General features: G+C 42.9%; 1 protein-coding gene and 1 long non-coding RNA gene across 4 annotated transcripts in view; one reads left to right on the top strand and one right to left on the bottom strand.

Moving 5' to 3' along the window:
* The window catches only part of LOC309515289, a 235309-nt gene extending 220750 nt beyond the window's left edge, over positions 1–14559 (bottom strand). Inside the window, exon 1 of the long non-coding RNA XR_014212399.1 lies at positions 14520–14559. This is a non-coding gene — a long non-coding RNA (uncharacterized lncRNA). The remainder of the gene's footprint in view (positions 1–14519) is intronic.
* BBS9 (Bardet-Biedl syndrome 9) overlaps positions 1–27064 on the top strand; it is a gene marked incomplete at its 3' end in the record, with an annotated part of 242334 nt that overhangs the window by 118335 nt on the left and 96935 nt on the right. For 2 of the 3 annotated variants that reach the window (XM_082192767.1, XM_082192765.1), the window contains exon 21: positions 26723–26821. In XM_082192767.1, the coding sequence (XP_082048893.1) occupies positions 26723–26821 (99 nt within the window). Of the gene's footprint in view, positions 1–26722; positions 26875–27064 lie in introns of those variants that run through there. The other variant, XM_082192766.1, reaches the window with a different exon arrangement.

The following is a 27064-nucleotide window of genomic DNA, read 5'->3' as shown; positions in this document are numbered from 1 at the left end:
TGACATTTTCAAAAGTTGAGGGTTCATGGCTTGGCTATCCTTGGCTAATTGGGACCAGTGTCATAAATCATGCCTTGAAATTCTTCTCCTAAGAATATATGCAGTGTGCTCCAGTGGGTGTTATTTATAGATTTTCTCACTATAGCTATATTATCTAAAATAAATAAATAGAGGTATTGACCCATCAAATTTTAAATCCTAGAAGAAGCATATTTGAACACATGTTCAAAGACTACCGTATAAAACCAATCCATTGATCATTAGTATATGGAAGTTTATGAATGAGGCTTTCACTGAAACAGTTATTAGATTAGAATCCTACTGAACTGAGTAATTCATTTACAAACATACATTGAATCCTTCAGACAGTGAAATCCTATTTAAAAATTTATTGACCTGGATTTTTCTGTCATCCAAAACATAATTCTGCCTTCAGCTTCCTGTCACTCTATGAGTGAACTTTCCTCATATTTTCTTGTAATTAATACAACTAATCTTATATTTATTTGCTTTGTAAGCCTTCTAATGTGTTGCGGTTTTTTATACCGCTTCTGGTATCTCACTGTATAAGGAAAACAAGGGCTGGTGTTAAGAATTCACATTACAGAATTCTGAACAATCCTATTTTCTCTCACCTTGTGAAGTAGGTATAATGTGAGAATTAGGTGTGAATGCTAGTCTCTGAATTTATAGCAAAGGGGAAATTTGAACCCCAGCACTCCCAGGTTCATGTTTAGCATTTTGTCCACTAGGTTTAAAAAGCTGTTCACAAGCTCAGTAAACAAATATATTAATTATATATGTACAATATGTACGTATTGAAAATATGTACCTCAGAGCCACTGTTGTAAATATATTGTGCATTTCTAAAAATAGTATTTTCTATTAAATATGGTATTTTCTATTGGCAGACAAACATTAACATTTCACTGAACATATAAAATATATTCTAGTTTGAACAGCCAGAGCAGCTTTTGTAGCTGGAGTCAGTCAGGGCTCTACTCTTCTAGGTCAGGTGGAAAAAAGCCAGCTAGAGTTTCAGGATCAGGCCTTGCACCTGCAGCAGGAGCCAATATCTACAGATCAAAATCTGGAATAAGTCTTGCAAAATCAAACAGAGCAGCCTCTGTAGCTGGAGAGGATTGAGGACCTGACGTCCCAGGCCAGGTAGAAATAGACTAGGTCTTGCTCTGCTCACAGCTAAATGTTCTCTAAGTAGCTATGGCTATATTTTTTACCTCCTGGGCCAGGAAGAAATAAGCCAGACAATGTGTGAATTGAATTTACACACTAGTTGAATGACCAGGTCAAATATTTACATTATCCAAAGTGCTTAAGAAAATTATTGCAATCTGAATCCATCTCTCCATCTCTCCTGTCGTAACACCTTTTTTTTAACAGATACAATTAATTAATCTTCGAATTCATAGATCAGACTAGAAACTTTAATTTTTAAGATGGAAGGGGTTTTATTTATTCATTTCAGAACTTTCTTCATCTAGTGTTCAGTGCTGTGTTGAAAACTTTAGCATAATTTTTCTGAGGGCACCACCAAAAACATCTCTCACACATGGAAGTTCTGCAAGAGTTCGGCAAATTAAATCTTACTTTCGTAGTATTTGCTTTGAGGGTTTATAAAATGCTTTATTTGTAATGGACATGTTTTAAAACTTAAGACACTGAAAGATGATGCAATTTCTCTCCAACATGCGCTCCTGCAGCAACTGTTGCCAAATACTTGAAATTTAATGTTATGATTACGGGTATTGAACTTGGCATATATCTTTCAACACACGACGAAGCCTTCTAGTGCCCCCGGGTAATGATTGGAAAACGTTGGGGCAGAAACATTAGAATATATTTTGCAAAACTCTTGGGGGGTGTCTTGTTGCCTGTTAAAGTAATTGCGAGACTTAGTCCAGATTTTGTTCTGTAGATATTCATGTAGCATTAATAAGGTCATGGTGGTTTTTAGTGCCATCAGCATGTGAGCACCAAGCACTTCATTATATTAAACCATATGGTTCTTGCCTCCAAAGAGCTTAAGGGGTAATTTTATGTATGAGTAATGAAGGGTGAGGGGAATGATAAGGGAGGTTGTGGGTGAAGAGGAGAGCCCTGTGCAAAATTAACCTTGGGTCAGAAGCTGAATATAAACGGTGGCAAGGGATGCTTGATAGGAAAGGCCTGGTGGAGCTTATTACTGTTGCCACATGCCTGTGGGCAAGTGCACAACACAAGGTCGGAGAGAAATGAGCTAGAAGGAATGGTATACTGATTTAGTTTTATTTATTTTCATAGTAAAGCTTCTAATACAGTAACAATTCAGTTACCAGAAAGAAAAAGATACATAGCAATAACTCCCCCAAAACAGCATCAAACAAGAGAACCTGATCTAACATGTACTAATTTAAAGAGCAGTAAAATCAAAGGCTTGTTGAAATAGAAATCTTCATGCTTTGTTGTTGTTTAGTTGTTTAGACGTGTCCGACTCTTCGTGACCCCATGGACCAGAGCACGCCAGGCACTTCTGTCTTCCACTGCCTCCCGCAGTTTGGTCAAACTCATGCTGGTAGCTTTGAGAACACTGTCCAACCATCTCGTCCTCTGTCGTCCCCTTCTCCTTATGCCCTCCATCTCTCCCAACATCAGGGTCTTTTCCAGGGAGTCTTCTCTTCTCATGAGGTGGCCAAAGTATTGGAGCCTCAGCTTCAGGATCTGTCCTTCCAGTGAGCACTCAGGGCTGATTTCCTTAAGAATGGATAGGTCTAACATGTACTAATTTAAAGAGCAGTAAAATCAAAGGCTTGTTGAAATAGAAATCTTCATGCTAGCAGAATACAAAAAAGAGGTGATGATGTAACCTGCCACAGAGGTGGCCGTCTCATGCATTGCTGATAAAACACACCAACCGGCTACACTTTCCCAAGTAAGCTGTCCCAGTATGATCAGAGTTTTTCTACTAATACAATATAATATATTCAAGGTTATTATTGGTTTTGCCATTATAATAGTACTGCACCTGTGTAAGAGTTTGAGGGTAGAATTATGCAACCGTTTCCTTTACATTACATCTTAATAAGAGGTTCTGAAAACTGGTATTGCAAAGCCACAGAATCTTAATCGAGGCTTCTCAAACGTGCAATAGTCAGGGAATCACATACTTGTTCGGCCCTCCTCCAGATTCCTTTTAGATGTGAATTTCATGACGACTGGGTTTGAAAAACAAATGTGGCAGAAAACCAAGTCCAACTTGAAAAGGGGGATGGCAGGGCTGCTGACAGAAGGGGTTCGATTTTGAGAGGCCTAAGGCCAGCTGGGACTCCAGACTCTTAGTTTGCATTTTTTAAAAAAATTAAATTGGACACTTCTGAAGAAAGTTAGAGCATAAAATGCGAAGGCATCTCTGATTCTTCTGCACATCACATGGCAGGCAAAACTTTGCTAAGGACAATTAATCAAAGCAATCAGAGGTAGGAAGGACCCCTCTCATAGCCAGAACAGTAGGAGAAGCTCTTTAGGGAAGGGTATTGGGGCATGTTTGATAAAGTGTGATGCCTTTACAGACCACATTGTATGTTGTATTGGCTTATTTTGGAATGTAACTCCCTTAAAACAAAGGAGTTTTCCTCCATGCGGAAAAAAGGTGGTAATTTTGCAGACCCTTTCGCTCTGATTTTCCACGTTTCTCACACAGCCACTACTGGTCTGCGTGTCATCACCGAGCTGTTGTTTATTGACATGCAGAAACCATAAAGCAAAAATATAAAATGCAAAATGGCTCAGCAAATACAACCATAAAATAAACACCTTACAGCTGCAGCAAGTTAAAATTCCTCCAGACTGTACTTTGCCTGATTCTCTCTTAGAGCCATCCAAGTTGGTGTCTATTGCTGCCTTCCGTAGAAGTGTATTCCATAGTTTAACAATGCACTGTGGGGCATACGGTAGAAGGTGGTCCACTAGGGCTACTGGAGGAGCCTAGGCCTCCCAAGGAAAATGCCAAGCACTCTTTTTTTAAACCCCCCTCAATGCTACACGGGGACGCGGGTGGCGCTGTGGGTAAAAGCCTCAGCGCCTAGGGCTTGCCGATCGTAAGGTCGGCGGTTCGAATCCCCGCGGCGGGGTGCGCTCCCGCTGCTCGGTCCCAGCGCCTGCCAACCTAGCAGTTCGAAAGCACCCCCAGGTGCAAGTAGATAAATAGGTACCGCTTACCAGCGGGAAGGTAAACGGCGTTCCGTGTGCTGCGCTGGCTCGCCAGATGCAGCTTTGTCACGCTGGCCACGTGACCCGGAAGTGTCTCCGGACAGCGCTGGCCCCCGGCCTATAGATGTGAGATGGGCGCACAAACCCCAGAGTCTGTCAAGACTGGCCCGCTCGGGCAGGGGTACCTTTACCTTTCAATGCTACACACTCCCCCTCCCCGCCAACTCCCACCCTTTATAGTAAATCTGTTTGAACTCAGAGAAGCTCTGCAAACCGTTCTGGCAATCAGCTGTCTCCTCCAATCCGCCAATCCTATTCCAGAAGTCTTCCTATGGCAAAGATTCGACTCCTCTGTGTTTCTAAGCAGAAAAACGATGTGACTTAATGGACTACTTGAAACCCAACCCCATGTGGAATGCTTGTACTCCACATTTTGTTCTGAGGCCTGTCTGGCACAGCCATTGCAGCAGATATCATACATCAGTTCTGAGGATGCACAGAGCTCAAGACCTACCCAGCCAAGGCTTTTGGAGCATCCTTGTTCCCCAAGCAGCCTTACTGTTTGCTTTTTAAAATTTTGCTGCTTTGTTACGTATGTGAGGAGCACTGGGCACAAAGTGAGTCTTTCAAATGTAATTTAAAAATAACAAAGTTCTTTACTTACATAATTTGTCCAGCGGATGGAGATATAGGAAGGACTTGAATTATTATTTTTAAATGTGTTTGACCATCGTGCAGCTGTTTAGCGGCAAAGTCTTATGCGAAGACTTGTGCTAAGTTTAATAGTAGGCTAGTTTCTACACACACTCTTCATACACAGCTCTCTGTCCTCCATCCAGGCAAGCCTAAGGCATTATCACACCCTCCAACATGCCGCTGATAAAAATTGGGTCACTCGTTTTTTTGGTCCCAAGCTGTTGTAGGATGTAGCTGACTTTTGGTACAGTGCTGTGGTGCGAGTTAGCTGACTTGCGCAAGAGCGCAAGACCAAACAATGGGGCATTCCGGGATCCAATCAGAAGCCAGAATGGCTTCTGTAATTCTGGGAGGGCCTGCTCAAATCAGGATGATTGTGTCTCATCAGCGTTTAAATACATATTCCAGTCAAGCAAAAACATGGAAGTAGAGTGCAAAGCTGGGGTGGGGATGAGGGAAATGGCCTGCGGAGAGGGAATGTGGAAAGGAGGGGATGTGTTCTGGGAAGAGTCTCACAGGCCAAATGGAGAGACTTGAGTGTCTGCATTTGCCCCCTGGAAAGTTAGTTGAGGTTATGTAAATGTTTTGGTGATTAACAACAAGAACCGCAAAAGTTCTGTGCTGGCACAATTCTACATTTCCCCAACCATGCAGTGAATCCTCCTAGACATATTTTGGAGCTGTACATTGCTATGTTGACCTGCCCATGGCCAAGTGGCTTTACAGTGTTTAGGGATTGTGCCCTACGTCCTATAGCTTCATTTGTCTCATATGGTAATATCAAATTATATTAGTCTTATTTGGCGATCACTTGTAGCCGAGTAAGATTGTCTTCTATGAACACAGTTTTAACAGTGAGTCCTTAAGTGACTTTGGAGGCCAATTCTGGATCCACAGTTTCTGGGCAGGAATTGGTCATGGTGAGGTTTGCCAAGCGTGCCTTCCTCTTAGCACGTTTCTCCCTTTCGCCCTGAGTTCCCGTGTCTTCAAAGCCCATGACACTTTTGGTAAAGGCTGTTCTCCAATTGGAACGCTTGCAGGCCAGTGTTCCCCAGTTGTCGGTGTTTATACTACATTTTTTTTAGATTTGCCTTTAAACCTCTTTTGTTGACCACCAGCATGGCACATTCCATTTTTAAGTTTGAAATAGAGTACTTGCTTTGGAATATGATAATCAGACATCCAAACAGCATGACCAGTCCAACGAAGTTGATGTTGAAGAATCATTGCTTTGACACTGGTGATCTTTGCTTCTTCCAGTACACTGGCATTAGTTTGCCTGTCTTCCCAAGTGGTGTGTAAAAATTTCCAGAGACACTGTTGATGGAATCTTTCAAGGAGTTGGAGATGGCGTTTATAAGTGGTCCATGTTTCATAAGCAAACAGTAAGGTTGGTAGTACGATAGCTTTGTAAACAAGCATTTTGGTTTCCTTGTAAATGTCCTGGTCCTCAAACATTCTACACTTCAATTGGGAGAAAGCTACACTCTCAGAGCTCAGGCAGTGCTGGATTTTGGCATCAGATAACTGCCCAGATAGGAGAAGTGATTGACACTTTCCAATATTACACCATTAAGTTGAATTTGTGACGCTGCAGAGGGGTTTTTCTGTGCTTGTTGGTGCAGCACTTTGGTTTTTTTTGGATATTGAGCAATAGGCCAAGCACAGGTATTCTGTATACTATTGCAGCAGAGCTAAGACCTGAACCCAGGGCCAAGTCTAACGTCATTACACTAGCCTGCACCAATGCAAATGTTAATTTTGAAGATGTAAGTTTCAATCTACATGCACTAGTTAATACAATTCGAGTTGCTAGATGTAGTCTGTTACATCCCTTGCATATTTATATTCCCCTGAGTAAAATGCCGAAAGGGGTAGTAAGATGAATAAGCATGCTACATGGTAGAAAGACATCTATTTGCTTATTGAGAAAATACTCCATTGCTTAGTTGATGTTGCATCTATCAAGCACTAGACAATGAAGGAAACGAAGCATTTAAGATAACAGCAATCACTTAGAAAAATAATAATAGTAATTTAAAGAGGAAAAGTCATGCATAATGAATTTTTTAGAATCCCACTGGAGACTTGGGACTCACTGGTTGGTTTGGACTGCGAAATGTAGCTGGCAGCCCTACCATTCCAACTCCCTTCCTCTAAGTACAATTGAGATCAACGCATTAATGCTTTGGTCTATGGAATCGTACTGCTGGCTCCTTGCACTGAAATCATTAAATTTTAATATGTACAGCTAAAGTATAAGTAGTCAAAAATGATTAATCGTGTTGATGTCAGCTGTTGGTGAAAATAATGGGCAAATAGTATTTTTCACTGATGGCCATATTTGTCACTGTACTTTATTTTCTGTACAGTTTGTTTTCTTAGGCATATGTGGTCAGATGTAATCCCACTGCACCTGGTGCACAAACCAATTCCCTAAAACCACAGGAAAAAGTGTATTTATAAGGAAGAAACTTCATAAATCTGTTATGTTTTCTAAAATGACTGGTTATAGTAACAAAGTATGTAATATGCACAGTGATTTAAAAGTTATAAACAAATGTGATATCTTTTTGCTGTGTAAACTAAACTAAATTTCTATTGAAATAACAAGACTTCATATTTTTTAAAAATGTTTTTAATATGTCATAGCTCCAAAGCAGAGAGCAGTAAGCTCTAAAACAGCAAATAGAAAAGATAAAATATATAACATTTTAAAACAAGAGGACACTTCTTAACAATTCCTAACTGAAGTGTGGCTACCCTTGATCTAATTTCCAACCTTGGTTACCTAAATGCATTTGGTGCCTTAGATTACAGTTAGTGAGCTGAATTAAGAATTTCAGTGTGGAACTTTACCAATGTTTTTAGAGCATTGTATTTTGATTGTGCATCCAGATTCAAATAATCTTTCAGCCATGAACCTCACTGGCTGATCTTGAGCAGAACTGTCCCAAGGCAGATGTACTACCCCTCCCCTAACACTCCATATAGCCTGAAGGGTGGTATACAAATAACAACTACTTACCGTATTTTTTGCTCTATAAGACTCACTTTTTCCCTCCTAAAAAGTAAGGGGAAATGTGTGTGTGTCTTATGGAGCGAATGCAGGCTGCACAGCTATCCCAGAAGCCAGAACAGCAAGAGGGATCACTGCTTTTGCTGCGCAGCAATCCCTCTTGTTGTTCTGGCTTCTGAGATTCAGAATTTTTTTTTCTTGTTTTCCTCCTCCAAAAACTAGGTGCATCTTATGGTCTGGTGCGTCTTATAGAGTGAAAAATACGGTACTTACTTACTTTTACATACCTACATATATACCTACATACATACCCTGCTTGTCCCCCAGCAGGACTCATTTTTGTAAGTTATTTTCACTAATATATGCATTTTTGCACGCAGTTTTCCTCTAATACATGCAGCTGTGCATTTTCTTTATTGGAGAAGTGCACTGCAAAATTTCAAAAATGTGCCTTTTGAAGGGGAGCTGCCTTTTTGGTTCACGTGCTGCCTTGGAAAGTGTGAATCCAGACAAATCTCTTTCCCATCCGTACTGGACCATGCTTATATCTGCAAACGTGCTGGCAATTTTAAATAATGTGTATTGCTTGGCCTCAGTAATAGTTAGAAACACAGGAAGCTATCTTACACTGTGTCAGACCACTGCTCCACCAAGCTCAGTATTGTTATCTCTGACTGCATACCCTCCAACATTTCTCCAATGAAAATACGGTCGTCCTATACCATTATTATTATTATTATTATTATTATTATTATTATTATTATTATTACAGTGGTGCCTCGCAAGATGAAAAGAATCCGTTCTGTGATTCTCTTCGTCTAGCGGTTTTTTCGTCTTGCGAAGCAAGCCCATTGACGGATTAGCGGATTAGCGCTATTAGCGACTTTTAGCGGCTTATCTGCTGATCGGATCAGCTGATAAGCGGCTTAGCGGCTTAGAAAAAGGGGGGAGGGGAAAAAACCAGCAGGAACTCGCAAGACATTGTCGTCTTGCGAAGCAAGCCCATAGGAAATTCGTTTTGCGAAGCACCTCCAAAATGGAAAACTCTTTCGTCTAGCGAGTTTTCCATCTTGCGAGGCATTCGTCTTGCGGGGCACCACTGTATTATTATTATTATTATTATTATCATCCCACCGTTCTGACTGGGTTGCCCCAGCCACTCTGGGCAAGGCATATCTGTGGAGTGAGAACACTACGGAAGAATACATTATATGTCACACACTTCTTTGATTTTATAGACTCAGTATTAAGACTAAAAGCATACTGATAGGTGACCATAAGAAAGTTAAAATAAAGCCCCCGGGAAGTACTAGTTCTAAGCAAGAGAATCTGAGCTAATCTTGAACACTTTGAAAATGACATTTTAAAAACTCCATCAGATCAGTTGCCATTTACTTTTACTTTTCCGCCTGGGCTTTTGTTGGTTTTCTGAAGTCACAGAAAATAAAGAGTTAGTTCCTTTGCCTAAAATATGCAATGCAGCAGTGTACATTAAAAGAGCGCTGCAGAAAACGTATGGCTGTGTTTTGGTGAAATATATTTTAAATTGGTAGTTATTGAGAAACAAACTATTTTCGGAACTTTCCATGGAACATTTTTGGCCTTTTGGGGGGGGGGCCTTCCAAGCTTGCAGTGACCAACAACTTTATCCTCTCAAACACCTCATTATGAGTTGTACCGTGGCATAATAGTCTATTCTGTTACAAACTGAAGAAAAACAATGAGTTTCTCTTGTTTCCTGGTAGAATTGAAATTGGAACCTCTGCCTCATTTTGCCTTTCAGGTCAGTCTGTTGATTTGAATCAAACAGTGAACTGTTAGTAGATGTCAGTTCATCTGCTTTTAATACAAAAAGACTATAGTTGTTAAAGATCTTCTATAAAAATGTGCTTGCTGGCAAAGTCGATGGCATTTATAACGGGACAGCTGGGCCTTGTGCTTAGTAGCAGAGTTCAAACATTGCTTGCCAATCAAATTCTGCCCTCTGATAAACTGAGGTCATCTGGAGTTGCACTCGTGTGTCAGAAAAGAATAGTTTGATTTCTGATATGTTGCTATTATTATTAACTGCTAAAAAGCTACTACTGGGCAAAAGGCTGGCATTGCTGGAATATTCCAAGTTGCATTATTTATATGAATTTATAACTGAAATAACAAATTGCAACCTAAACTAATAATAAAATGCTAGTATTGAAAAGCATATATTTCAGGTTTCCCCCACTACTGTTATTTGAAAACAAGTGATTTATTTATTTATTCCTCCTGAAGCAAGAATTTTACAATTGAACTCTTTCTTGGAGAGAACTTGCTATCAGAATACAAAGAAATTTGATCCCACCTGAAATCTAGCTGGCCCCATCCCTTGATAATTAATTATAGATAGGCCTTAAATCCCTCCGACCTTTTTTTTTACTGTATCCTTCAGTGGTTAACTGTAAACTGGGTTGTAGAAATATTACTCTGGTCTGCTTTTTGCATATACAGGTTATGCTGGATAATGTTCACATTTACTTTTTAGTAGGATTATGAAGTAGATGTTTTAAGCGGTTACATTTTATCTTATCAGTTATGTTTTGACGTGTTATTTGTGAGCTGCTTTGTGGAGGTTTTTCTTAAAAAATAGCGTGAATTTGTTGAATAAATAAAGCAATACATAAATAAATAAATAAAAACGAACAATTGCTCATTTGTTTAAAATATTTATATTTGAAGGCAGCTACATAATTGTACTGTCATCATGTGCAAAGTAGCTACGAACAAGGTACAGTGGTATCTCGGGTTAAGTACTTAATTTGTTCCGGAGGTCCGTTCTTAACCTGAAACTGTTCTTAACCTGAAGCACCACTTTAGCTAATGGGGCCTCCTGCTGCCGCCGCTCCGCAGGCTAGAGGAGGAAGTAAAAGTGGGGTAAAGTAAAAATAAAAAAATTCCTTCCAGTAGCACCTTAAAGACCAACTAAGTTAGTTCTTGGTATGAGCTTTCGTGTGCATGCACACTTCTTCAGATACACTGAAACAGAAGTTGCCAGATCCTTCTATATAGTGAGAAGGTGGGGAGGGGTATTACTCAGAAGGGTGGTGGGAATGGGAGATTGGCAGATAGCTGAGATGAGTCTGTTGACGACTCTTAACGACTGCAATAGGTCTTACAGGAAAAGGCAAGGGGTGAGAAGGTGAGAAATGGCTTAGTCGTGTATAATGAGATAAGAATCCAATGTCTTTGTTCAGACCAGGTCTCTCCATGGTTTTAAGTTTGGTTATGAGTTGCAATTCAGCAGCTTCTCTTTCCAGTCTATTTCTGAAATTCCTTTGTAGTAAAACAGCTACTTTATTTTGGGGTAAAGTAAGGAAGGGAGCAAGCAAGCAAGCAAGTGTGCACTCTTTAAACTCACACCTGTGGCAGTCTCTTTTAGAAACTGGACTCTGGGCTTTAATTTTACAAACAGTTGCTAAGCATAATATTTCCCTTGAACAAGTTGTCAGTGGTGAGTCTGTGCTGTCCACTTCTGCACATTAAAGAAAGTTATGGCCAGGATCCAGTTATGGCCAGGATCCAGCTATGTGCATGTTCTTTTCCCTTCTAGCAGCAGCCCCCACCGCCTGCTTCATCTCATGCAATGCCGTTTTAGATTATCCATTTCGTAGGGTCTTCCGAGGTTGCCATTGAGGATGTCACTGCTGAAAAGATGAGGTCAGGAGGCCCTGTATGAGCACAATAAATATCATCCAAATTAACATTGATTCATAACATGCTAAATATGCTTCACTGAGCTTCAAAGCACTTGCTTATACGGTTTCGTTATGGCATGTGGGTGGCTAAACAATTGTTACCTTATTGCCATGCATGTTAATATATCAGTGCAATTATACTGTACAGTGGTACCTCGGGTTAAGGTCCGTTCTTAACCTGAAACTGCACTTAACCTGAACCACCACTTTAGCTAATGGGGCCTCCTGCTGCCGCTGCGCCACTGCCATGTGATTTCTGTTCTCATCCTGAAGCAAAGTTCTTAACCTGAGGTACTATTTCTGGGTTAGCGGAGTCTGTAACCTGAAGCGTCTGTAACCTGAAGCATCTGTAACCCGAGGTACCACTGTACTAGGATTTACTTAAAGCCAAAGTATGTTAGATGATGGAAGTTGATAATAATAAAGTAGCGGCCATTGGTTTCAGACAATTTTAAATTTATAAAATGTGCTACACAGTTTGCTTCAAGCTTGTAATGAAATTGTCCCAGCTGATCCTTTGCTTGAAAAGGCCTTAATGTAAAGTGATTTTCATGCCTATGAGCTAAAGGGAAATGGAACTTTCCCACAATCTTGCATAGCAAGGTAAATCTTTCTTCTGTTCTAATCAGAGTTCTGGGGATAACAGATCAGTGTCTTAGAATTGTTTAGGGAATGATAGAATCATGCAACATTATTATTGCTTATAATTTATTAAGGATGAGGAGGATTTTTCTTTTTGGTAGTCTTTGAAATTCAAAGATAAAGTTGTTCCACATTCAGCCATGTTTTGCTGAGATTCTGCTGAATTTTTTTTGTACTGACATTGTGTCTCTAAAGAAATCAGCTGTTAAATCTGTTATTTGGTGGTTTGTTTCTCAGTGCCATTTCTGTGAGTTGCATACCACATGTGCTGAACCTCATTTTGGAAATAAGGCCAACAGGACTTGAAAACTTATTTAACTGCTGCACTATCTTTCATTGTCAGGGATGTTAAAAGTTTGGCAATTTCAAAGGAGGATTTGCATACAAAAATACCTCTATTTAAGACACCAACCTGCCATGTCCATTATTTCCCCCCTGCATTCTGGTTGTAACAATGATAAATGCATTAACGCTGCTAAGAAAATTACCAAAGAAAATTTACAGTGGTGCCTTGCAAGACGAAAATAATCCGTTCTGCGAGTCTCTTCGTCTAGCGGTTTTTTCGTCTTGCGAAGGAACCCTATTAGCGGCTTAGCAGATTAGCGCTATTAGCGGATTAGCGGCTATTAAAGGCTTAGCGGCTTAGCGGCTAAAAGGCTATTAGCGGCTTAGCGGCTTAGAAAAAAGGGGGGAGCAAAAAAAATCGGAACACTCGCAAGACGTTTTCGTCTTGCGAAGCAAGCCCATAGGGAAATTCGTCTTGCGAAGCAGCTCAAAAACGGAAAACCCTTTCGTCTAGCGGGTTTTCCGTCCTGCGAGGCATTCGTCTTGCGGGGCACCACTGTAATTCTCCTGTTAAAGACCTTCTTTACCAATGATGGCAGGAATCACACTTTTGAAACCACAGATTTTCTGCTGTTTAATCAACTACTAATCTACTGATAATGTAACTGTTATTTAATATTTTAGTTCATAATTGACTACATTGTGATAGATATTTTATATAGTATAAAGGTCTGGTTGTTATTTGTTTCCTTGTTACCTGAAAGCAAACAGGAAAAAGCCTGATCAGCCTCCTGGGACAAAGGCTTCCAGACTATGGACACCATCACAAAAATACCCCCTACATACACACACACACATGCCTACACCCCTGCCTCAGATGGTGGTGGGACATAGAGTACTGCCATATATAGGAAGGTGGTAGCCCTTCAAATATCCCAATCTCAGTTTAGGAAGAGGGCTGGGCAATCTCTGTCGTTCTCCATTAACTGCCAGCCAGCATGGCTGCGATTTGGGATGATGGGAGTTGTGGTCCAGTAATATATGGAGGGACACAGGTTCCTCCCCTCTAGTTTAGAGCATTAGCAATCATAGAATCATAGAATTGTAGAGTTAGAAGGGACCCTGATGGTCAGGGAACAATGGAAGAAGGTAAGTTAGCATTCAGTGATTCAGGAAATGGGCTCATTCATGTCAACACTCTTGCTGTCACATTCCAAAGCAACTGAAGTTTCCAAATACTCTTTAAATACAACCTCATCTAGAGTATGTTACCATAATCTAATCAAGACATGTCATATCTATGCTGATGGGAGCAGATGGTGCCTTCCTAAGATACCACAGAGAGGCTGTTCCTATGCTAGGAATGAATAGATTTCAACCGTTCAGTTTCTTTATTTTTCTGTGAGTTGGCTCTGCTGCATGTTCCTCTTTCTTTGCCAATTAAATTCTAATTAATTTTGAAATTGGCATGTGCATATTTCCCCCCCCCCCCATTCATTTGCCTTGACTTTTTTCATTCTAACTAATCCACATGAACCAATGATCAAATGTATTGAAACAGCACTGGCAAGGGAACATGCTAGCACACATCTGCCCCAATAAAAAATAATACCATTGCCTTGGATGAGGAGGGGATACCCATTCCCATGTGCATAAAAAAGCCCACCCAAGTAGTCACAAATTATTCTCAAAAAAAAATTCCGTGTAGTTTTCAGTGTGCGTCTTCTGTCATGTGCATAACTTGCAGGACAGATAAAAACCCGAAAGACTGGGATGCTGTGGCAAGAATAACTGTAATCTTTACAAAATCCAGAAACTGAACAACAATAAAATAAACCCAGCAAGCATATTCAAGTATGAATTCTTAGTTAAGGTTACATAATTAATCATATATTTCATGGGTAGGCAAATTAAGGCCCGGGAACCAGATCTGGCCCAATCACCTTCTCAATCTGGCCTGCGGACAGTCCGGGAATCAGCGTGCTTTTACATGAGTAGAATGTGTCATTTTATTTAAAATACATCTCTGGGTTATTTGTGGGGCGTAGGATTTTTTTTTTTAAAAAAATATATTTATTAAAGTTTTTTAAAATATAACAATGGAAAAAAATAAAAAATAAAAAGAAACAAAATACAACATAAAAACAGTTAAAAAACAAATAATTTTCCATAATATATCTTCCTTACGCTTATTTCCCCAGACCTCCTCATACCTCCCTTCTTTGTATTCCACTTCAATTTGTTAGTTCAGCAAATCCTTACCATTAAGCTTTTACCCATTTATAAACCTTTTTTTCGTATCTCCTAAAGCATTACAGCTGGAAACCCCTTAGTTTCTATCCAACATCCTTCTAACATTCATTAATTTGTGGGGCGTAGGAATTTGTTCACCCCCCCCACCTTCAAAATATAGTCCGGCCCCCCACAAAGTCTGAAGGACCGTGGACCAGCCCCCTGCTGAAAAAGTTTGCTGACCCTTGATATAGTTACTAGCTGGAACTGACACTGAGGATGCAGTTCCAGGAAAGGAGCGGCATATAAACCAAATCAGATAGTGAATCTTATGGCTGTTGCTGTGAAAAATGCTGCTTTTTCATGGTTTCACATTGGCCAAAGGGGAAAATAGCCTTTCTGGAAGTGTGCTACCTCATAGCTGATAAGGCCAGGTAGAAGTACATGTTTTTAAGTCCCTGGAGGTGTTGGACACAGGCAACTGGACAATCTCTAGTAGCTATGGCAACAAATAAAGACACTGGGGTGATGTGGGATGAATATGTAAAATGACCACATGATCCTTAGGTGTTAATTCCACTGTTGTTGGTGCTCCTCCAGTGTCTTCATCAGCCTACATATTTTCTATATATCTTCTGAACCTGATCGTGAAACCATGACTTGCCAAAGTCACCTAGTATATTGATTTAATTTCAGGTCTTATCAAGGGGATGATTAGCTGCTTGTGCTTAAAATAGTGCCCCTTCAGAGTTTGTGCGACCCCACAAACCTCTGTGTGTGACAGAGCTCCTCAGACATGTCTGCTCTAGTCACTTGTAGAGTCCGACAGTGGCTGTCTGCGGAAGCGCTTCCAGCAAAGCAGTTCCTTAACGGAAACGCGTCTCCTGGACTCACGACGTGACAGCTTCCGGCGAAGCATAGGTCTCCCTGCAGTTGCTTCTGACACCTCCCCGCTATTTTCGCTCGAAGTGTCTCTCACCCCTTTCTCTCCCCTTCTGCTTCCTGCCTGGGCTGCTGCGTCACTCTCAGCATTACTGAGATCCTCCTCCAGAGACCCCGCACTCCCCCTACTGGTCCCTGCTTTAGCTGTTGACCCTCTCCCAGTCTCTGGGAGCCCTGCCACTTCCCTTTCCTCCGATGTCAGTTCCCTGACATCCACCTCCCCTCCAGGGCCCCCCTCTCCCCCGCCCCTACTCTCTCCTCTGGGCGGTGAGGAGCTGAAACCCCTAAAAGAATCCTCCTCATCTTCCGACGTCTCGAACATTTCCCTCCATCGGTCTTCGTTCCGACTCGCTGAATCCTCCTCCACCTCGGAATCAGCGAACCCCTCCAACTCTTCTTCTTCGTCGGTGGTGGCGAAGTATTCCCTCCGGAACCTCGCCACTGGCTGGGGTTTCCGAGGGAATCTCTGATGAAAAGTTTCAATCAAAACCTCGTCATCTACATCCTTCTTCGCCCTGTTTAAATTAAGTTGGAGCTGGCGATGGATCGCTTCCATTTCTTCCACGAACTGTTCTGCGGCTGGAACGCTCCAGTTCTCCCCCTCCCCCCCTGGGAAGGCTCGGGGATGACACGCGTGATTGGCCAAAAAAGGGCTCATTCCCGTGGACACGTTCTCCGCATTGTTATAGGCAAATTCTGCCAACGCCAGCTTCTCCACCCAATCATTCTCTCTGTCATTCACATAACACCTCAAATATTGCTGGAGGACACCACTAGCTCTTTCCGCCTGCCCGTTGGTTTCTGGATGACGGGCAGTTGAGAAATTCACCTCTACATGCAATAAGTTCATGAGCTTCCTCCAGAACCTGGAAGTAAATTGTTTCCCTCGGTCCGAAACCACCCTCAAGGGGGCACCATGCAATCTAAACACATTTTCCACAAACAATTTAGCGGTTTCTTCTGCTGTGACCGCATGTGAGCAGGCTATAAAGTGGGCCATCTTGGTTAACAGGTCTACCACAACCATGATGGCTGTCTTCCCTTTGGACCTGGGCAGATCCGTCATAAAATCTATTGCCACTGCCTCCCATGGTCTTTCCGGCGTGGGTAGTGGTTCTAATAAACCTGCCGGTGCCCGCCTCTCCCCCTTGGCTCGTTGACATCGGTCACACCCTCTCACATACTCCCGCACATCTTCCCTGACCTTGGGCCACCAGAATTCCCTGGTAACCAGCCACATGGTTTTGTGTTGCCCAAAATGCCCTGCTGTGGGGCTATCGTGCAGTTGCTTGAGTACCTTTTCCCTCAATTCTCCTTCAGGTACGTATAACGCTCCCTTGTAGTACAACGCCCCGTTTCTCTCCTCAAAACCCCCGGGTTTGTCTCCCTCCCTCCTGAGACCCCTGAGTTTGTCCTGGGCATATTCATCCTGCACCGTTCCCTCTATCAGTTCCCTTAGCCCCACCAGTGCCGCCCCACACACCCAGCGATCCTCGGGAATGACATGGGTCTCTTCGGGTGCACCCTCTCCCTCCAAATATTCAGGTTTGCGTGATAGAGCGTCCGCCCTAACGTTCTCCTGGCCTGGTACGTAACAAATCTCAAAGTTAAATTTGGAGAACTCCTGGGCCCATCTCAACTGCCGTTGGTTGAGCACTCGCGCAGTTCTCCAATACTCTAGATTCTTATGGTCCGTGCGTACTTGCACCTTCTGTTGTGCACCAATTAGTAGGTGCCTCCATCTCCGGAAGGCCTCATAAATCGCAAGAAGTTCCCGGTCATACACCGTGTAGTTTCTCTCCGATTTGTTCAGCTTTCGCGAAAAGAAGGCACACGGTCGCCACTCGGACCCCTCCTTCCCTGGCTGCAGAAGAAGCACCGCCCCTATGGCTCTGTCAGAAGCGTCTGTTTCGACCCTCAGCTTTTTTTGTAAATCCACATGTAGAAGTTGTTCGTCAGAGGCGAAGGCCTTTTTCAGTTCCTCAAACGCTCGCTCCGCCTCCCCCGTCCAAACAAACTTCTTTTTGCTGCTGAGACAGTCCGTGATGGGCGCCGTCAGGTGAGCGAAGTTTCGGATGAACTTACGATAAAAGTTTCCAAACCCTAGGAACCTCTGCACATCCTTCTTAGTCTTGGGGGTTTTCCATTCCAGCACCGCCTGAACCTTGCCGGGGTCCATGGCCAACCCCTTGTCTGACAAGCGGTACCCCAGGAATTCCACCTCCTTGGTATGAAACTGACACTTCTCCAGTTTCACCCACAGTCTGTTGGCATGCAGCCTGCTCAACACTTCTCTGACGTCTCTCACATGTTGCTCCTCATTCTCCGAATCCACCAACACGTCATCTAAGAAGGCCACGCAATTCTTGTAGAGCAAAGGCCCCAGTACATGGTTCATATAGGCTTGAAAACACGCGGAGCCTGCTTGTAATCCAAAAGGCATAACGAGATATTCAAATGCCCCCAAAGGGGTGAACATGGTGGTCTTCCATTCATCCCCTTTCCTTATACGTATCAGGTTGTACGCCCCCCTTAGGTCCAGCTTTGTAAAAATCTTTCCTTTTCGCACCCTGGTCAAAATATCATCAATCCTGGGCATAGGAAAAGCCACCGGCTCTGTCACTGCATTTAGGGCCCGAAAGTCACATACCAGTCTCGGCTTGTCCGTGTTCTTTTTATCCACAAAAAACACTGGGCTACCCCCCGCTGCCTTGGACTCTCTGATGAAGCCTCTCTTCAGGTTCTTGTCAATGAACGCTCGCAACTCCTGCATCTCCCTGTCTGACATGGCATACAACCTGCCTACAGGAAGCTGTGCTCCAGGGAGTAAATTGATCTGGCAATCAAAGGGCCTATGCGGGGGTAGTTGGTCAGCTTCCTTCTCGCTGAACACGTCGCTGAGATCAGCATACTGTGATGGCACCTTCCCCTTCTCCATCACTTCCGTCCCTGCTAGGGTGGCTTGGGCCCCTGCTGACCCCTTTTCCCCCCTGCAGTGTTCTAAGCAATGTGCGGAACCGAAGGAAACCACTCTTTGATGCCAGCCCACCAGCGGATCATGTAGGGCTAGCCAGCTCATTCCCAAAATAATGGGAGCGCCTCCCAAGGTGGCCACATTAAACGCTATCAGTTCTGTGTGCCTTGCCACCCTCATTATCATTGGGATGGTCTGCAAGCTGACGCCTCCTCCCAACAGTTCTCTGCCATCGATCGTGGTCACCTGCAGGGGGTTGCTTAAGGGGATAGTCTGTATCTGGTGTTCAGCCGCAAACTCCTTGCTCATGAAATTGCAGGAGCTGCCTGAGTCTAACAGCGCCTTTATTTTTAGGGGGTGTCCATTTTGCAACTCTAGCGACACTTCAATCACTAGAGCAGGTCGAGGAGCTTCTGGCACTGGCACTTGGGAAAGGGGCACTTTCACTGCTCTTTGGCCTGGCTGCAGTGCCCTGCTGGCAACCAGGCGTTGGCTTTTACCTGCTCCGTTTCTCCCTGCTCTTCCCCCTCAACAGTTCCCACCATCCCTTGCCATTCCTTCCTCTGGGGGCAGACTCTGGCAAAGTGGCCTGGCTGTTGGCAGAGATAGCATTTCCGGGGTCCCTTTCCCTCCTTCTTCGCCCCCTCACTGGGCTTTGAAACTGCGCGCGCGCGGGCTGTTCCGATTTCCATCGGCTCTGCCGGCGGGAAAGCTGGCTCAGGAATGTCTGGAATGCGTAACTCCTTCCAACGTTCCCCTCTCCCTTCCCGCCTGTCCAAGGCTCTTGCCTCCTGGCGCGCTCCAATGGTCAGCGCAGATTTGGTCAGCTGATCCATAGACACCGCCCTGGGGCTCCTGGCCAGCTCGTCTTTCACAGCTGAAGAAAGACCTTCTTCAAATAGCATCTGAATGGGTGCTGCCGATAAATCCCACCCCAATCTGTGAATCAGCATGGTAAATTCAGTCCAGTACTCACGGACAGATCTGCTTCCCTGCTTGCAAGCCATTAGCTGTCTGCGCACTCCCCCCTCCTCAATATCGCTGGAGAACATGATATCCATTGCACGAAAGAATTTCATAGCGTCCTTCAGGATATCGTTGTGCGTTGCCATCAGGGGTCGAACCCAGTCCCGCGCCCCCTTCTCAAGATGCCCAATTACGAAAGCAACTCGGGATTCCTCATCAGGGAACTCATCAAACTGCACATTCAGGGCATATTGCATTTCAGTCCTAAAGGCATGGTAATCCTTGGGGTCCCCCCCAAACTTCTGCACTAATCCTGGTACCTTTCTGGGGAACTGAGTGGTTCTCCCCTTCTTGTCTGCATCTTGAGCCCTCCTCTCCTCGAGCCTCGCCGTCTGCAGCGCAAGTTGGACTTCCAATGCTCGGTATCTGTCTTCCAAGCTTGGACCAGCTCCACCCCCTGCGGCTCCGGCTCCTGCTGGGTCGCTCATGATGCCTTCTCCTGCACAGGCAGCGTACAGAGACTGTCGGACTGCTATCAAGGGGATGATTAGCTGCTTGTGCTTAAAATAGTGCCCCTTCAGAGTTTGTGCGACCCCACAAACCTCTGTGTGTGACAGAGCTCCTCAGACATGTCTGCTCTAGTCACTTGTAGAGTCCGACAGTGGCTGTCTGCGGAAGCGCTTCCAGCAAAGCAGTTCCTTAACGGAAACGCGTCTCCTGGACTCACGACGTGACAGCTTCCGGCGAAGCATAGGTCTCCCTGCAGTTGCTTCTGACACCTCCCCGCTATTTTCGCTCGAAGTGTCTCTCACCCCTTTCTCTCCCCTTCTGCTTCCTGCCTGGGCTGCTGCGTCACTCTCAGCATTACTGAGATCCTCCTCCAGAGACCCCGCACTCCCCCTACTGGTCCCTGCTTTAGCTGTTGACCCTCTCCCAGTCTCTGGGAGCCCTGCCACTTCCCTTTCCTCCGATGTCAGTTCCCTGACAGGTCTCAAATATGATTGGGAGATTCAGACAGAGATCTAGCGTTCTGTGACAGAAGGTCCTTAAGTGTTAAATCAGAGGATAATGGAGAGGTGGCAAAGCTCTATCCTTTGTTTCCCTATAAAGTCTGAAATGTGTGTGCATGTAGCTTTTATTGTCTTTCTTTACCTTTTAAGGCGTGTTTAAAAAAACCAACTCACTGTGTTACAAACCTGCAGTAAAGTTGTCCGTTTATGCAGAATATGTAGTTCACTTTCTGTAGATGTGTCTTTTTTCAATATTAGCAAAAAGCAAAACAAAAAATAACATGTGTTGAGCACAGTAAGTGAAAATAAACAAGAGGAGCCCCATTTCCTTCAATGAATAAAATTCACAATTGCTTGGCTGTAATTTTATGAATGTTATATGCTATCAAACAGTTTTGCTGACCACAGCTTGCTGGCTCGATTTATCACAACTGATAAAAGATCTGTGGTGTCAAGCAAGAATGTAGCTACACAGAAAAGGGAAAAGAATGGGTCATAATACAATAACATATTCTGGATGCTGTCCTTCCTTGCCAACAATTAATGGGGAAATTCATTTTATGAATCACTGTTTACAGACTTACATCTGGAGAACTTTTCAACTTGAACCTTTTCCAAAGTGTCGGATTTATGTGCCATTCCCCTGCCCCCCCCCCCAAATAGCTTTTCTCTTGTTCTTGATACAACTTGCTTAAGTAGTAGTAATCAGCGGATGTGAATAATAATGCTTTATTTTCTAGTCCTTTGGGTAGAAATCTTTCTCTGTAGTAGACTGCTAAAGTTCCTAGATAGCAGTGGGGGAAACACAGGGAAAGAAAGGACAATGATTACCATTTGAGTTCCTGAAAGATCTCTGGTGAAACTATAATACGTCTGATATTTTTAGTACTGGACAACATAAGACCCAGTTTACATGTGATCGCATGTAGTGAAGAAAACAAAGTCATGAAGCATTCTATGTGGATAGTATACTGTATGGAGCAAATTCTACTGGGGCCTCATCTGCTCCCATACCCATCTGGGCCAGGCATTTCTGACCTGTAGGCAAGGTATCCTGGTTTAAACACAGCAACCACATGGGGTTTCTTTTTTCGTATTCATTCAGTGTCATGTTAAGATTCAGATATCACGTTAAAAGCTTTAAATTGTACCCACATTCCTATTCTAGTCCAAATCTGTAGAAAGAAAATATTTTACTTGTGTAGGAGGAGTACAGTCCGTTCGAACATCCAGCTAACGATGAGCAAATATGCAATATAATCAGTTTTCATCCTCCACCTATCCCTACCTGTTTTTTCCTCTGAGTTTCTTCCAGTTTCAGTGTCTAACTTGAAGAAAAACAGCTGAGAAAAGGCAATTTATAGGTGGCGAGGGCTCAGCAGTCCCCTTTCTATCCCACCCACTTTTTAAGGGCTTTGGCAGGGATTTTACCCTGACGGGTTTGCCACTCTCATGTCTAATTTGGCCTTGATTCACAGTCCTGAGAAAATAATTCTGTATGTTAGAAGAGAAATGACAACCCCCCTGAAAATTAGTAATTAGCCATAGTATGGTTTTCCTTACTTCTAAAGAATAGAATCTTTACAATTTCCTTTTCTGTTCTATTTTCAGAAGTGTTTTATTTCTGGGATTTTACTGCATTTTGGACAACCTCTTACATCACAGCCAGCAAAAAGCAATAAAGCGGCAGCATTTGTAATAAAGAGACAGAACTCATGTAATATTGTCCTTGCTTGGTCTAATGCCTGGACCATATAACACCAATCCTCAAAGATCGGCACTGACTGCCAATTAGCTATAGAGCTCAAGTCAATGTTTACAGAGCCCTAAATATTGGGACCCAGATTAATAATAATAATAATAATAATAATAATAATTCATTTGTAAACCCCCCCCCCCATCTGGCTGGGTTTCCCCAGCCACTCTGGGTGACTTCCAACAAAGATTAAAAATACATTAAAATGTCACACATTAAAAACTTCCCTAAACAGGGCTGCCTTCAGATGTCTTCTAAATGTCAGGTAGTTGTTTATCTCTGATGGGAGCGCATTCCACAGGGTGGGCGCCACTACCGAGAAGGCCCTCTGTCTGGTTCCCTGTAGCTTTGCTTCTTGCAGTCAGGGAACCGCCAGAAGGCCCTCGGTGCTGGACCTCAGCATCCGGGCAGAACGATGGGGGTGGAGATGCTCCTTCAGGTATACTGGACCGAGGCCATTTAGGGCTTTAAAGGTCAGCACCAACACTTTGAATTGTGCTCGGAAACATACTGGGAGCCCATATCAACCTGCCCATGCCTTCACAGTCTGCTGGGGAGGTCATGCTGGTAGTCCCAGCCTCGAGGGAAGCCTGGGAATCTTCAACGTATCGTAGGGTCTTTCCGGTAACAGCAGCCTAATTATCAAATGTGCCCTCTCTAGAGATTCTGCCAGGGTCAAAGACGTCCAACCTGCTAAAGTTACAGATAGGTAGCCATGTTGGTCTGCTTCAGTGTATCTGAAGAAGTGTGCATGCACACGAAAGCTCATACCAAGAACTAACTTAGTTGGTCTTTAAGGTGCTACTGGAAGGAATTTTTTATTTCAACCTGCTAAAGACTTGACTTTTCCATCAGGCATTTTAGAGAGATATGTAGATTGAGGAAACTGAGGGACTGTTCTTACTTTGTTGCCTTCCTCATGATTTTACTATCTGTTGCTTTGTGTTATATTAATGTAACCCACCCTGGGGACTTTGTACAAAATGTGGGGCAGACGTTTGGAAAATAAATAAATATTCACAGATTTGCTGTCAAGAAACTGAGCACACAGCCACGTTTCTGTGTACATGCACACCTACCCACAGACAGGGGCTGGTTGTAAGGCTAAGTACAAAATCAGGCTTGACTTCACTTGGCTCAGGGAAAAGGAAGGGCATATTGTGTGTCCTGCTGTTTAATAAAGCAGTGGCGTAGCGTGGGTTGTCAGCACCCGGGGCAAGGCAAGTAACTTGCGCCCCCTAACCCGTGGATTTGCACCCCCTAGCCCTAACCCCCAGATGTTGCGCCTGGTGCGGCCGGCCCCCCCTGCACCCCCCACGCTACGCCACTGTAATAAAGGTAGAAAAAGAGGATTTTGTTGTTGTTAGGGGTTGTGTTTCAGCAGTAAAAGGAATGATTATGTTTTCCATTCTTAAGGTGGGCAACGTGCCACAACCTCTGAGTTGCAGCCCTCTCTATCATGATGGTTGTGACTCAACATGGTTAAAGCTGTCGCTTCCATAGCCCGTTTCTAACTTTTTCCTGCTGGCTGTTGACCTTACAAAGGCACTTCCCACAGGTCCTTGCTCCTACCGGGTATGTTTAGTTCAGGGAGGAACTAAATATGGAAGAAAAGGAAACGTGGTGGCAGTGAGGGTGTGTGGCTGAGCTTCTATGGGGTGGGCAGGCAAGGCAAGCTCAGGGAAGCACACTTTGGAAGAGTCTAGACTCAACCCAAGGTGAGCGTGAGGGTGAGGGAAGATACTGAAATTCTAGTTTGAAAACCTCCTATTTGAGATTTGGTGTGTTGAGAAATCCTATAGTGTGTGAACTGCTGGGTTTTTTAAAGGCAGAAAGCGTCTTTCTTTTTGCTTTCTCCAGTTTAGAGGATACCTCTGGGTTCATATAATGGCCCAGTTCTCATGTAGAGTTAAACTGTAGTTTAACGGTAGTTAGTGTAATACAGGGCTCACTTTTTCCCTAGTCCTGCTGCTACAATGCCACTTGTAAGCAAGCCAGAGGCTGGCTTGTAGTGATGTCTGAACCAGAGTTCATGGTTTGTTTCTTCCAAAGTAACCATGAGCTCTATGCCAAGTACAAACCTTGACTTCTGATCATAGTTTGTTTGGAAGAAAGAAATCAAAATCTTGGCATATTTCCTGTTTTTATGTCAGCAGGGGAAGAGCAAAGTGTGGACTGTGTTAGTTGTGCGACCTAGTATGCATATTTATTTAAACTATGGTTTAATGTTACATATAAACCTGGCCAACATAACTTTTTTTAAAAAAATTTTTTTGGAACTTCATAAAGTACGTGATGCATCTGGAAGAAGAACCTGGCCACTAGACAAAATGGTTGTAAAATATGACAAGGATGGAAGGGGGTTAAAAGGCCTTTGAAAATGTGACTTGTTTCCTCCTTCACCGAGGAGCAAAATTGTTAGCATGATGTGGTTAAAAAAAATAGCGAAAACATTAGGGTTGTCGTGATAAATAAGTAGCTGCAGTATAATCTTCCACTGTCCTTTTTAAGCTCTTAGCCTACGCGTGCAAACACCCTTGTTTTTTTCTTTCTTTAAGGAAATACAGTAATTGTATGCCTGCATAAGGAAAATAATACAATGGGGAAAATCACTTTTGCTTTTAATACTGCTACATTTTAACAGTCCAAGTTGACAAGTAGATCTTAACACACCTCTGACATCAAAACCGAAATCAGGATGTCTTACCTACTTCCAGCCAATAGCATGAGGTGCCTTATGGCAAAGTGACATTTTTTGACAGTGATTAAGTTACCTTGGACGGAAAAGTTGTGCTGATGCCTAATGAAATAGTTAGTATCAAAGGTATTAATTTTCAAGGCTTTTTAACCTTTGGGATTTTAGTTTTGAAAATAAGCTTTCAGAATTTTTACTCATGTGCAGAAACCTTATATGTGCTAATGGGCTACGTGACATTTTACTCATAATTTCAGTGTTACGAAATATTGTTTAAAGGGCATTATTTCAATGAAACTTTAGTGGCTTATTATGTTCACAAAGTTTTAATCTTGGATTTTATCTGAGAAACAAGGGTTGCATACATAAGAAGCTTAGAGAAATGGTTTTCATGTTTTTCTTTAGCTGTCTTGCACATAGAAAGGAGTGTCCTGGGTTCAGTTGAAAATATATAATGCAGGAATTGATTGTGTTCATGTAGCTGTCAGTTAAATGTTACATTGCTGTAGAATCAGCAGCAGTTACAGCTTATGCATTGTTTTGGCAATCGGCACGTTCCAAAGAGCATGATTCAAATTCCCCTATGTGCTGAGACGCTTTTCTCTGTTCATGATGGAAAATGTCCTATGCATTGGACTTTTCCATGCATATTGGAGCTTTTTCTGAGATTAAAGCTGCCATATGTGTACATATCTCTGCATGCATTGAGGCTACTCCATGATTTATCGCTGTTTCCCATTTTCTTTTGTGAAATAATACGCTCTGTACATAATATGGAGTTTCTTTTTGTAAGTGTACATCTTCCTTTTTGGTTTTCAGGCCTGTTTTAAAGAGCTGCTTTCAACTTGGGGCTCATCCACATTTAACTTTTGCCCTATGCTTTCTAGACACAGGTCCGTGTTTTAAAGCGCGTATCCTCGTGCTTGTCCCACCCCCCCCACGCTTTCCCTGCAAAAGCCCACTCTTCAAAGCTGAATTGGAACAAATGACAGTGTTGTTCCACTTTAAACTTTAGGTAGGGGTTCACATGAATAAATGCAACATCATTTTAAAAAATCCACTGACGTAGAAAACAAGATGTCAGAGAAGAGTGCAGCCTTGTCTCTTCCCCACCATGCTAGCTTTCCATGTATGGAAATCTTCCTTCTCCATGGGTGAATATTTCATCACATGTATTTGAATCTACAGTCTGAAGTGGTGATGGCTCACTTCACCCCATCCCATCTTGAGGAATTCCTTGCCCAGTCAGACAGTTGACTAGCCTAGCAACTAAGACAGTTGCTTCGAGAAGCAATACTCTTCGCAGTGGAAGCCAGTCCATGAGTGTGAATATGGCACTGACCCACTAACCTCCATCAGTTTTCTCTTTCTTGCCTTCTTTTATACTACCAGTTCATGGGATGGCACTGCCTCGGGTTCCTTCTCCTTGACTTGGTCCACTTGGGCTGTATTTGTCTAACAGTTAATGAACCACTCATAATTTTTCTGCATTTTGAGTGTGTTAAAAAATCAGTTTAAATCATTTTATATGTATATTCCTTTAGTTTACAAATATTTCATTTGCAACTTAGGTGCCTGTACTACCATCCCAGAGGAAAGACCACCCTCACCAGACACTACAACATTGTTTACCAACCACAGGAACCTCACCAAACAGGAGACTGAAACAGGTAAGAGGATAAAGTATTTTCTTATATTATATGGATTATGTATGAATGTATAGGGAACGTCAGCTTTGTTTCAAAGTAACTCGAGATTGCTTTGGAGTGTTTCCCCTTTAGTCTTCTATTGGATTCATTATGCAATTTATTCAAATATTGTGGTTTTTCATTGCAGAATGGATAGAATATATAACCACTAGCGGGGAGTGCCCAGTGCTGCCCCGGAATTGTTAGAAACCAAAAGAATAATGT

The sequence above is a fragment of the Podarcis vaucheri genome (genome assembly GCF_965113315.1).
Source record: "Podarcis vaucheri genome assembly, chromosome: 12".
Taxonomy (NCBI): Eukaryota; Metazoa; Chordata; class Lepidosauria; order Squamata; family Lacertidae; genus Podarcis; species Podarcis vaucheri.
This window is presented reverse-complemented; position numbering and strand designations above follow the sequence as displayed.